Below are 14,212 nucleotides of genomic sequence, written 5' to 3' on the forward strand. Positions count from 1 at the left end.
CTGACTTTTCGTTAATTTTTGCTGAATTTTTTTCTCCCCCATAGGAAATAATGGAGCTGTCAAATTTTGACAGCTGTCAAAAGTTGGTGGGGGAGAAAAAAATTCAGCAAAAATTAACGAAAAGTCAGATCAAAGCCAAATTAAGTTTGCACCTGTTTTAGAAGGTGCAGAAACTATTCCAAGCATTTAAAACCGTTTTTGACCCTTTTATGACACACTTAAATTTGCAAAAATTGACTTCGCTAAACCATTGAAATGCATTGAATAGGCTTCCAATGGAGGAAACATTGTATTGCTTAATGATGTTTCCTATGGGTTTTTTTGCTTTAGGATGGCAATCCATTCCTATTGGAACGGATTAACTGTTTTTCAATGCATTCCTATGGGAAATGGCGTTTCGCATAACGATGTTTCCCATAGCGATGGTTTTTTGGAACCAATGAACATCGTTATGCGAGGCACCACTGTATAAGTACAAAGCTTATGTATGTTTCGGCTTAATAAGCTGAAACATATACATCTGAAATGAGTATAGTCTTCTTCATTTGACTGAAATTTATGGCTGTAACTTATTCTTTCTTATTTGCAGCAGAAGTGACTGTTCACTGAATGCAACTATTAGCCCACCTCTTCTTTGAAGCAGTTTTTCAACATTAAAAAAGTGTTGTGAGCATATATTTGACTGAATGAATCTATGATGCTTTAAAAGGACAGAAAGCCTGCAAGAATCACAGAGGAAGGAGAACAGCCTTCACTCTATTAGTAAGGTGCTGGAGAGGGGCATCTCCTATATGGATTTATGTTTCTACACAATGCCTCTTCATTTACCATGGCAAAACTTTGTATTTTGTCCCACCTCAATGTAGGGTTGATTACTGACATGTTTTCATACCTCATTTTTAATAGTGAAAATTGCATTTACTAACTGACATGAATGCATTTAAACCAATTTTAAAAATCAATATAACAATAATGCGAAGGGAATTAACAATCAGAGTACAGTGAAACAAAGAAATCTACAAAGCACACTAAAACTCCATGAGGGAGAGAGCTTGACAAATCTCCTTGAAGCATTCTTCAGAGACAGAACCACCTCTGAGAAATGAAAATTTACAGCATCTTAGGCTGACTCAGGGGCTTGGGAAGGGGTCTGGCTTTAGGGGAAAAAAAATATTTTTTTAAAAAAAACCCATCAAAGCACTGGACAATCAGGCAAGAACAGAAATCTGTCTCTCTGCCCATGGGATCTCTTGTCCCTGCCTAGAAGCACCATCAACTCCTACTGTTATGCCAACCTGTCATATATAAGTTATAGAAGAGCTAAACAAGTACTACATTTACCCCAAGAAAAGGCAAAAATTCAAGGACAATCCCCACTGGAAACTCCCAAAGATTTGGAAGAGTTATGTAACAATTCTATCTAAAGCCAGAAGAGGGAAGCATCTTCTCTGCAAATAATTAACATCTTCCATTAATTCCAAAACATTAAGCAGCTACAAAAATGCATTCCCCCAATCTCCCAGCCTATAGGAAATGAAACGCACATGAGTTCCTTGATTTTTCACATATGCTTTCATATATTACTCTTTCAGCTGAGTTACGGTGTTCTCATTGAGAGCTGTCAGTGCTGCCTAACTCACTAACTTGATTTAAACAAGAGAAAATCCACAATATGTCACAGACGTTAAGCACTAAATGAATGCAAAACAGAATGTACCGCTTCCATTTAATGGCATAATAATAAATAATTGCTACCCTTGCCAGAATTTCCTAGTTACAACTACATACATACAAAGAAAGCCAAGCAAAGTGTGCTGCTTATATACCACCGCATAGTGCTTAAACCTCTCTCTGGGCGGTTTACAATTTAATTTTGCAGACTACACATTGCCTCCTCACCACAGCAAGCTGGTACTCTATTTTATCAACTCTGAAAAGATGGAAGATTGAGTCAACCTTGACTTAGCTACCTAAGCCCAGGATGGAATTCAGGTCATGAACAGAGGCTTCACTGAAGTATGGCAGTTCAACTACTGCACCACAAGACTCATAAAGTATAATAATCCATCAGAGGAAACTTACTGGAAAATATTACTTAACTAGTTAAACAATTGAATAATTCAACTTTTGTCTTTTGTCTTTGCTGGATGGAAGGTGGAGTACCACAGGACATGAAGGATGCAAACATCACATTGTACAAGAACAAAGGTGACAGGAGCGACAGCAATAACTACTGTAGCATCTCTCTTCTCAGCGTTGTAGGGAAGCTGCTTGCACGTGCTGTGCTGAAGAGGCTCCAGGTCCTTGCACACAGAGTCTATCCAGAATCACAGTGTGGATTTTGAGCTAATAGATCCACCACTGATATATTTTCCTTCAGACAGTTTGCAGGTGAAATGTAGGGAACAACAACAGCCACTCTTTGTGGCCTTCATAGATCTTCCCAAGATTTGATGTCCACCTCGACTCCTTAGCATCATCAGGTCCTTTCATGAGGGAATGAAGGGCACTGTAGTTTTTGATAGCTCAATATCAGATCCCTTTGATATCCAGAGTGAAAGATAGATAAAACTTTATTACAATCAAAGACCAGCCACAAATAAGACATTGAAATACATTCAGGACTTCCTCTTTGCCAATGATGCAGCTATTATTGCCCATTCTGCTGCAGATCTCCAACAACTTATGAATCATTTTAGTAAGGCCTGCCAAGACTTTGGATTAACAATAGCCTGAAGTAAACACAAGTCATGGGCCAGGGTGTGGACGCACCTTCCTCTATTACCATCTCTACACAAGAAGTGGTTGTTGTTCACGATGTACCTTGGCTCAATGATCTCTGACACTCTCTCCCTAGATGTTAAGCTAAATAAAAGCATTGGCAAAGTAGCTACCATGTTCTCTAGACTCACAAAGAGAGTACGGCTTAATAAGAAGCTGACGGCATATATCAAGATCTAGGGCTATAGAGCCTGTGTCCTGAATACACCCCTGTACTGCAGCAAGTCCTGCAGTACAGGCGTGTACTCCTGTATTTGTGCATGGCAGGAGAGGAAGCTGAACACATTCCATATGCGTTGTCTCTGACACATTTTTGGTATCACCTGGAAGGACAAAGTTCCAAATTGAGTAGTCCTAGAATGAGCTGGAATTTTCAGTAATGTAAACATTAATGAAACAGTGATGTCTATGTTGGCTTGGGCATGTCATGAGAATGGCTGATGGTCAGATTCCAAAAGATCTCCTGTATGGAGAATTAGTGCAGAGAAAGCGCCCCAGAGGGAGACCACAGCTGCAATAGAAGGATATCTGCAAGCGGGATCTGAAGGCCTTAGGAATGGACTTCGACAGATGGGAAACTTTAACATCTGGGTGTTCAGCCTGGAGGCAGGCAGTGCAGCATGGATTCTCCTAATTTGAAGAGACACTTGTTCAGCAGGCTGAGGCAAAGAGGCAGTCCCAAACCCAGCAAAATCAGGGAGCTGGACAGGGGACAGGTTGTATTTGTCTTCAGTGTGGAAGGGATTGTCACTCTTGAATTGGCCTTCTCAGCCACACTAGATGCTGTTCCAAGACCTCTATTCAGACCACGTTACCATAGCCTCTTGAGACTGCTTAGAGTGCTGTACCCATAGCATCTGGACCATGTGATATGAGGAATCTTATTTAAAAAATCTAGCAAAAAAATCTAAAATCATCACTGTAGGTCCCAGCAAGCACCAGAACAACTTCCTTTTCTAACAAACATCTAGGCTTAACAGCTTAACCTATCCTAGGTCATGAAGCTTTCTAGTCTAGCTTTTCTGTGGGTGAACACAATTTAAGTGTGGATCCACCAGAATTCTGGAATTTGGAGGTGAAAAAGTGTGTCCCTAGTAGCCATTCTCCCCAATGCTTCAATACATCAAGCTGTCCAGAAAATAAGAAGTTGTCTGGCTCCATCAGCAGGAAGAGAATGCTCAAGAGCAATTTTGTCAACCATCCAGATCATTTTCCCACCAAAGATTAACTGAAGGGCTTCAAGAAAATCACCAGCAGTGATAGCACAGAATTCACCAAGAATATCAGGAAACTAAATATTGTTTTTTCAGACAATTCCCATAATATTACAAGAGTCATTTTTTCAAGAACTTAAAAAGATAATCATGAGATTTGTGGAACATAGCAAAAAACCAAGAATTAAAATTAAAGCAATGCAAGATGCCAAACAACGAGCAGGTTTTGGTCCTCCAGATTGGGTATTGTATTATAGATCCTATGTATTAGTCTAGATAAAGGAATGGATAACTTTAGATAATGACAGACTACTCAAGCTGGAAGGACATGATTCACAGTTAGGTTGGCATGCTTTTCTGGGGTACAAAAAAGATAAAGAACAGAAAAGTTTTAATTTGAATATGATAAGAGCCCTACTAGGGACTTGGAAAAGGATCATCTAGCACAAGTGGAATCTAGGTACAGAAAAGATAAAATAGAGGGTTTTTATATAGAACAAACAATATTCGATAGACGTCTGCTGGGCTCAAATGATAAAGTAATTAAGAAAATGTATGATTACTTGCTTGAATTTTAAATGCAAGATGAGATGGTCAAAGAATGTATTATTAGCTGGGCACAAAATATAGGACATAATATTGATATTGATCAATGGCTGCAAATATGGAAAAATAACATTAAGCTCACGAAATCGGTAAATTTCAAGGAGAACATATACAAGATGTTTTATAGGTGGCATATGACTCCGGAAACATTGTCAAAGATTTATACAAAGGTGTCAAATCTTTGTTGGAAGTGTGAAGCACATGAGGGAAGCTTTTACCATATGTGGTGGACTTGTACAGTAGCGAAACAGTATTGGGTAGCAGTACATACTCTGTTACAAAAAATACTGCTTTGTATTGTTACATTAATCCCAGAACTGTTTTTATTGAGCATTATACCAGACAATACAGATAAGACAACGAACTACCTAGTTATATATATATGTATAGTCACTGCAGCCAGAATTCTTTATGCTAAGAATTGGAAGAAATCAGAGATACTGAAATGAGAGGAACTCATTGAGAAGATACTTGAAGCAGCAGACATGGATATTTTATGTTGAAAGACTGTCCAATACAAAAGGCAACTGAATGATGGGATTTATTATATAAATGGTTTGAGTCACCAGATAGTGCTTGAATAACATAGATTTAAACTAAGATGTAACTGTAAGTTAAAACCTGGATGGCAATTAAGTTGTAGAAAAGCAGAAAGTTGATTTGATATTGCAACATGAACAGATAGGATGACAGTACATTTTGTGTTCTCCTTCCCCTCTTCCCCCCCCATATCCCCCATTACCTTTTGTACCCCTCACCCTATCCCAAGTTGTTAATATAAATAAATAAATAAATAAATAAATAAATAAATAAACAAACAAACAAACAAACAAACAAACAAACAAACAAACAAGGAAACTTTTCCGAACCATCAGACCCTGGAATACAGAGTACATTACAGAGTTATGTCAAAGGGCAACATAAGCAGAGCAACAGATTTCTGTAACTAAATCAAGAGGGCAGATGGGAGGGAAGGAAAGGTGAGTCAAGTGTACAGTGGGGTCTCGACTTAAGAACTTAATCCGTATTGGAAGGTGGTTCTCAAGTCGAAAAGTTCTTAAGTCGAATCTGCATTTCCCATAGGAATGCATTGAAAACCATTTAATCCGTATCTGCTCTTTTCTGTCCATAGAAACTAATGGGAAGCTGCTATTCTGCCTTCTGCCACTAGAGGGGGATATTTTCTTTCTTTTTTCCCCTTAGGTTCAGGGAAGACAGGGAACACTAAAGGCAGCACTTTAGAACTCTTTTTTTTTAAAACGAAGCCAATTTTAAATAATGTTTTAAAGCATGTTGTGCTGATTTTTTCAGCACAAAGGCACTCAGGCAGGCTTTTTAGGTGCTGAGCAAGCCTGGGGAAGCCTGCTCAGAGCCAGCCGATCAGCTGTTAGGCAGGGAGAGGAGCGGGGAAAACCACAAAATGGCTGCCAGGCTCTTTCTGGGTGTCGGCTTTTAGCTCTTTCCTGCTCTTTTTCCTGTGGTTTGGGGGCTACCAAGGCCTGGTAAGTGACTTTATTTAACAGTACAGTATTTATTTTTAAGTTTCTGACCCTTTCCCCCCCTCCAGAAGCATCTAAGGGGAGGGAGGGGGGACTTTTTTCCCTGTTCGTAACTTGAGGGAAGTTCGCATGTTGAGTCCTTACTTTCCCTATAGGGCAGGTTTGTAACTCGAATTGTTCGCAAGTCGGGTCGTTCGTAAGTCGAGACCCCACTGTAACTGGAGATGAATGGCATTACATGTATCTAGCTTCAATTCCTACAGCAGTTAAGGATAAATAGGTTAGATGCAAAGGAGAGCTACTAAGAGATGTTCTGAGAGGATGAATAGAAAGAGCAGATGTGGTCAATTTTCCAGAACCAAAAGGAAACTTTGTGCTCTTATTACCAAAGAGTCTGACTGGGTAAAATCCTTTAAGTTTTGAGAAAGTATTGGTACTTACATTACTGTAATACTTTTTCCACCTGCAGTTTTCATGCTTAATAAGTCTAGCATACTTTTCATACATGACTTGGGTGGGAGTTTTCTATGTCATATTTCTTAAAGTTCACTGACAAATATTTTGGATTTTCCTGATATTTCAACCCTGGGAATAAACAGGGTTGAAATATTCTCTCAATGGTGAGGTCAACAAGTTTCCAGTCAATTAAACATGCAATGCCCTTTTGTTTCCTCTTCATCCATTCCCTTGACCCAAATTACACATATTTAGCTACACAGAAACAAATATTTCCTCCTAAGCTTCTCCAGCTGAATGAACAGTTACAAAGGTTGCCACTGAATGTAACAACAATAATGAAATAATTCAGCAAATAATCTCTGTAATATAACTACCGACTGTTTTCCACGGTTAGCTGGGAGCTGGCTGCTTCATTATACCATGTTTGAAAACTTTGGAGGTTTTGTGTTTGCTTTAGTTGCTTTTTAAACAAGCCAAGGTCAAATGTAATTTCCCAGCTCTAAGTACACATGGCAGAGCAGGCATATATAGGAAAGTTCGAAGAACAGCAATTATATATCAGATCCCTTGCAATATACTCTCACAGAGAGCACCAGCTCCAGTTCTGGGGGCTCTCTAAAGAAGGTACCCTAACAAGGCTTCAATTTTAGGGACCCCTAAAAAGGCAACATAAACAGCAAGAAGACATAGCAATCAACAATTTTCTTACAGATACTTTATTCTCTTACTTTTTTGGATGCTCCACAGTACAGACAAAAATATTTGCAGATGCGTTTTTAGGAAGTGGGGAAAAATGTGGTAGGCTTTCTTATGAATATGCCATCTTTGTGCACAGTCAGTGTATTGGTACATACAGCTCAGAACTGTCTCTTCCGAACTTCTAGCAGAGTTCTTCCCCAGATCAAGCAGAGATACCGGAGATTAAACAGTGACATTCTTAATGCTAGAATATGTTTTGCTACTAAATTATGATCCCTTCCCAATTGTTATGATTTTGTTGCTGCAGTTTGGAGGGTATTCTTTTGGTAGTTAGTCCTTTGCTGCAGGTATTTCAGGAATAGGGAAAAGAATAATGGAAAATAGTACTGAAAAGGACACCCACACAAAAATGATATGCAAGAAATGTTTGACCCATTGCTATATGGGAGGCTCTTCTGTCAAGTTCCCAAAAACTGAACTACTCATGTACAGTATTTGTGGCTTCATTTAGTTGCTGCTAAAAAGGCTACAAACAAATCCTATGGTGCTATTTTCGATCCCCCAGGGCTGCCTGGAAAGACCTTGATTCTCATTCTGCCTCTACCTGATTGCAGTCTAATTATCCCATCTATTGCTTTTGCATTTACTTGGGTGCAGGAGGGGAAGTGTATTTCATGATTCCACAATTACTCTTTGAATTGGAGGCAGCAACAAAAACTTAAAATACCACCTCAGAAGATCTCAAACGCAATACTACTCAGTAGAACAATTAGTGCAAGTCAGGTCTTAAAGCAATCTGACAAATGGAATGTGAAATGGGCATCCCAAATAGTTGTCACTACAATTACTCTGTTCCAATCTTTTTCTGCAGCAATTTCTAAGAGAAGAATTGTTCGCTCTTCTATAGCCTAGTAGCATTTCTTGAAATAAATGCTAAGCTACTACAATAAGGATTTGTATGGATTTTGTACTTGGCTCTCTGAAATGGAAGTAGGGACCAGATACCTGTAATAGACTTGCAAAATGCTGCAGCTATTTGTCTATCTTCCAGTGACTGTAAGTACACTGATGAGGCAGACAATGCCCCAGATCCTGTTCCTTAGTGTAATAAATAGCACTGAAATAGGGCTATTGAATCAAGGGGGTGAATCAACTTCTTTGTAAGTTCCATCAATTCAAATGGACCGAATCTAGTAGTGATGCACTTTAGTATAATACGTTACAGTTAGTATAGACCTGTTTAGATCAATAGATTCTATGGTGGAATTGACTCACTAAATTACCATTGATTCAATAGGCGTACTCTAGTGCAATTTAGTACACTTTACAACAGGATTTTGCCCAGTGATGGAACCCACATGGCTCTAATATATGGTTCTGAAAGAATTATAATGAATCATTCCACTCCTTATAAATGTGGTATCATACATTTTCCTGAAATATGGACTATGCTCCTCATCACATCCAATCATATCATTTCGGAACCACAGGAAACAACTTTCTGGATCAGTTTACCCAAGTCTTTGCCACCCAGTATTTTCCTATTTTTTCCTTCTGAATCTTATCCACACCCACCCACCAATTAGATTGCAGGTCAGTCTTGTAGTTATCATTTTCTGTATACCTTTGAAACTGAGAGCAGCTATCATTTTTATTAAAAGGAAATAAAATACATAAGCTGTTATTTAAATTAAGAATCTGGCAAAGAACAAACAGTTGGAAACTTACTGTTCTGGTTACATGGCTTATAAAAGAATCAGAGCAGTCAGGCTGTAAAGAAGAAGGGGCATAAGGTCAGTTTTATCAATCAGGTATGATCACAGAAATACTGCTAAACATCACTAGTTACATAGAATAATGTCTTCATAGCCTACAACCAGCTAGAATTAAACAGACAGAAAATGAAATATACTTTCTGGGTGTTCAAGATGAACATTCACCAAACATAGTCTCTCTGTGAGTTCAAAAAACTGTGCATTAAAAAAAAATCAAAATGAACATGTACAATAATATCAAACACATTTTCAATATCAATCAGGTTTTGAAGAAAAACGAAAGGAAACAATTACACATGTGTTATGGAACCATTCTGGACGATTATGCTTCCATTTCTCAGTGTTTGGATGACACGTTTGTGCTGACTCGCAGAAAGCTCCCTGACCTTAAATAACCACTGGTATGGAACTTGCCACACAACATGGAATTAAAAACAGGAACAAGACATTGCTACAAAATCAGAGGTCAAATATATCCCCACATCTACTCTGGCAGCACTATTACATTGCTATCCACAACATCAGGTTCTCGTTTCCTTTTTCATCACCTAATGTGATATTATGTCAACCTAAGTAAGCAGAGCCTCCCTGCATTCTACATATGCCAGGTAAGACAATCTGTGTGAAATAAAAAAGGGGCACAAACCTGATACCAGAAAAGGCAATGTACAAAACAGTGTCAGAACATTTCAGACTCCCAGATCTCAAAGTGGCCATTATGCGCTAGGGGAAGAGGGGAGAGGGCTACAAAGGAAAAATTGAGAAGGAGAAGCTGAACTGGGTTATGCCCATAAATTGCAGTAGGGATCTAGAGGTTTAGAGATTACAGCTTTTTAGAACACTACACATGTAAATAAGCCAGTTTTGTCAACCATCTCGTGTATAGCCAAGATATTGTCCTCCCTGACAAAAAGCTGGCCTCACCACAACCAAGCCTTTCCTGAAAACTAAAGTAATTGCTCCAGTAATTCAAAAGACTATAGCTAAGCACTGTGAGTTAGAAGACAGACTACTAATATTAACTAATTACCCCCACCTCTTGCCAGGATATGAGCAGCACCTTAGAAGTTCTTCTATGTTAGTAATGCTATAAATTTTATGAACGTTCATTACTTATGTCTATATGCTGTGGATTAGCAATATATGTAAAAAAAATGCATATTCCTGCATAAAAATACAGGAGGATGAGCTTGGTTGTCCCATCGAGAGCATCAGGATTAATATAATTGGGGCAAAAACAGTGCTGCTGCTGAAGAATTCTGTCTATGTATTCTTCATCTTCTCTTTTAGCCTTAAGTCTGGCCACTCTCTCCTCCAGTTCTTTCACTTTTTCTTCTGACAGTGCTATCAGTCTGTACTGGCTGCAGGTGTATGCTGTGTTATTCTCTGGCATGAAGAAAAACACTGCACACACCTTGCAGGTCACCACCACGAAAGTGTCTCTTCCCTCCATAAATTCTGCTACCTTTTGGCTTTCTTCTGTTTGCCTTGTCTCTTGAAGGGTGCTGGGAAACTCCACTAACAATGTTCCCTCTAATTTTCATCCCTATTGTGTGAGAGTCTCACCTGTCTGCACACAGGGCTGGCGTTTCATCCAAAACACAGAAGTAAACAGGCGTTGATCCTGGCTGCCACTGTGCTGTACCAATGAAGGCCCATGCACCAATGCCCACACGCATCTTAGAGGGCACATTGTCCACTTATACATAATTATATACAGAAACCATGTAAAGATTATTTTAAAATATTCTTAGGGGGTCTCCTCTGTCAAACTCTGTTTTGCTTCCCCCGTTTGTTCATTCCCTCGGGTCTGTTTCATCCCTCTGCTGTACTTTGTTAGGAGTAAGCAAACAGAGAGGTCTGCCTATTACTCCCAGCTGCTACTTATTGCCCTTAGCAGTTATCAGGCCACACTCCTTTCCTTTAACTTGAGCACCACTACAAGCATTCTCCACTGGATTAAAATGGAACGAGATAGTGGAAAATAGTTATAAGCACTACTAATGGTTGTTGTGCTTGCTGCTGTTTTTACTATCCAGACATGCCTTGCATTGTACATTTTTGCGAAGTTTTGTCAGCACAGATTCTACTGATGATTATAACATAATCTGCGGTTATATAAAGGAAAAAATATTTTCATGGTGATTCACAACACATTTTTCCAGAATTTAAATGGAAGCAGTCCAGTGGAAGTAGAATTTTCATGAATGATTGGAACGAAAGCAGGCCAGGTTCCCATAAATCATGCTTTTCTGTTCCTTTTGCTACTCTCATTTTACATGGATGAAATCATGTGCATTAGTGTAATGAGTAACATTTGGGAATTCCCACTTTCACCAATGGAGATTTGGTGAGTCAACTTCTCCATATCTTTCACTGATTCAATTGGGCCTACTTCAGTTGTGACATTATGCTAAAGTAATAACCTAGAAAAGGTCCATTTGAGTTAACTATGGCACCACCAGGATGGTGTTGGCTTTGTCCTGAAAAGAGTCTGACTACCTTGTGCAGCAGGGGGAATGGTGGGAACAGTTAAATGAGGGATCAAGGCCATTGCCTGACAAAGGCATCAGCTCTGGGCCCTCTTCCAACTCCTTTTTGTGAGTGGTAGAGATGACACTTCTGATTCACCTGAGAGACAAACAGATCAACTTTGGGTGTCCTTCATTGGACACAGATAATGTGGAAGACTTGTGGATTGAGCTCCCACTCATACTCCTATTACTTCTTGCAGCTGAGGAAATCCACCAAGTTGTTGTCCTAACTCACTATGTGTACTGCTGATTAGATTACAGTGTTCTTAATTTATACATCATGCTCTACATTCCACCTACCATCTCATCACTTTCATTAACTGTCCTTTCTTACAGTTCATTAAATTTCCCTAATAGATATTATATCATTTCAGTCATCCATCATTTCAGGCTAGATTTTCATTAACCTATCTATGTACAATGATGACTCAACTTTGTTCTTCAATCGAATGTATACAGTTCCATCTTGAACTCCTCAGGGTTTCCGCTTGTCACCATCTTTGAAGCAACTGCTCTCTCTCTTCCAATGCAGTAATCTATCTAATATCTGAGTCCAGCCACACTCCATCAAATCCATTCATTAAAGTCCCAACATTAAAGTCCCACATCTAGGGGCCAGCACCAGCACTGACAGCCAATGGGAAAATGTTGGCTTGCTGGACTAATACCGGTGCCATTACAAATGGACGGACAGAAAAAAAAAGAGAGTGATCTGACACAACAGTCCAAGGTGGTAGCTCTTAGACTGCAATCTGTCATAGTCCATGCCTGATGGGCTAGATCTGTCCAGGTGCAATGTAAGTGGCAGGTAGTAATTGACCAGACTCATTGCAAAATGATAGTGTTAGATTTAAATCGCCATGCCAACATTAACAACATTATCAGCATTGGTGGGTCAAATCAAGGTGGGCAGGGAAGCAACCTGGGCCTCCCATGAGAATTCATCCAGACGAAGGTATCCTCCCACCCCTTAGGTCATTGATCACTTTGCTCTTTTTAGTTGTTAAATGGTGTTCAATTATTATCTGGTGGCAGGCTGCTCATGTCGGACCTTGTTCCATACTTTGGAACTCGGTAGCCATGGATGTCTTAGCATGTCTCTCTTCTGGCAGCGATTCGGTGAGGGAACAAAAACAGTACCCCCTGCTATAATATTTCAAATAGAAAGAAATGTAGTGATGCAGTTCAAAACAATGCAAATGCTCCTGCTGATATATATGCCATGTGATCACTAAAAATGTATCAGTACAAGAGAGAAAGAATCAGCATAACTTGGGTTCTTTCCACATGTGTGATGGAGCACTAAGGCCACCAGAAGTTGGTTGGCTGGCATTCCACCACTGCTTCACAAACTGCAGAAAGAGAAATTGACTGGGAGGTAGGAGGTGTCCCAATGAATGCAAAAGAATTGGTTCCTATGGCACCAAGGTCAGCCATCTGTGACTGGGTTATTGTACATCACCACACCAAACACTAGGAAAAAATATCTTATTGCCTTAATTGTGTAACCTACACCATCAAAGTTCATGTGTGTGTGTGTTTAGTCGTTTAGTCGTGTCCGACTCTTCGTGACCCCATGGACCAGAGCACGCCAGGCCCTCCTGTCTTCTACTGCCTCCCGGAGTTGTGTCAGGTTCATGTTGGTTGCTTCGCAGACACTGTCCAGCCATCTCATCCTCGGTCGTCCCCTTCTCCTCTTGCCATCACACCTTCCTAACATCAAGGTTTTTTCCAAGAACTCTTTTCTTCTCATGAGATGGCCAAAGTACTGGAGCCTCAGCTTCAGGATCTGTCCTTCCAGTGAGCACTCGGCGTTGATTTCCTTTAGAACTGATAGGTTTGTTCTCCTTGCAGTCCAGGGGATTCTCAAGAGCCTCCTCCAGCACCACAATTCAAAGGCATCAATTCTTCGGCGGTCTGCTTTCTTTATGGTCCAGCTCTCACTTCCATACATCACGACAGGAAAAACCATAGCTTTGACTATTCGGACTTTTGTTGGCAGGGTGATGTCTCTGCTTTTCAAGATGCTGTCAAGATTTGTCATCGCTTTCCTCCCAAGAAGAAGGCGTCTTTTAATTTCAGGGCTGCTGTCTCCATCTGCAGTGATTATGGAGCCCAGGAAGATGAAATTTGACACTGCCTCCATATCTTCCCCTTCTATTTCCCAGGAGGTGATGGGACCAGTGGCCATGATCGTAGTTTTTTTGATGTTGAGTTTCAGACCGTTTTTTGCACTCTCCTCTTTCACTCTCATTACAAGGTTCTTTAATTCCTCCTCACTTTCTGCCATCAGAGTGGTATCATCTGCATATCGGAGGTTGTTGATATTTCTTCCGGCAATCTTAATTCCGGCTTGGGTTTCTTCCAGTCCAGCCTTCTGCATTATGTATTCTGCATATAAGTTAAATAAGCTGGGGGACAATATACAGCCTTGCCATACTCCTTTCCCAATTTTGAACCACTCAGTTGTTCCATGACCAGTTCTAACTGTTGCTTCCTGTCCCACATATAGGTTTCTCAGGAGACAGATAAAGTGGTCAGGCACTCCCATTTCTTTAAGAACTTGCCATAGTTTGCTGTGGTCCACACAGTCAAAGGCTTTCGCATAGTCAATGAAGCAGAAGTAGATATTTTTCTGGAACTCT

General features: G+C 39.9%; 1 protein-coding gene across 8 annotated transcripts in view; it reads right to left on the bottom strand.

Annotated features, from left to right (window-relative positions):
- TNS3 (tensin 3) overlaps positions 1-14,212 on the bottom strand; it is a 301,059-nt gene that overhangs the window by 140,708 nt on the left and 146,139 nt on the right. For all 8 annotated transcript variants that reach the window (XM_078377581.1, XM_020811228.3, XM_020811227.3 and 5 more), the window contains one exon: positions 8,987-9,028. In XM_078377581.1, coding sequence (XP_078233707.1) covers positions 8,987-9,028 — 42 coding nt within the window. The remainder of the gene's footprint in view (positions 1-8,986; positions 9,029-14,212) is intronic.

The sequence above is a fragment of the Pogona vitticeps genome, chromosome 6 (assembly GCF_051106095.1).
Source record: "Pogona vitticeps strain Pit_001003342236 chromosome 6, PviZW2.1, whole genome shotgun sequence".
NCBI lineage: Eukaryota > Metazoa > Chordata > Lepidosauria > Squamata > Agamidae > Pogona > Pogona vitticeps.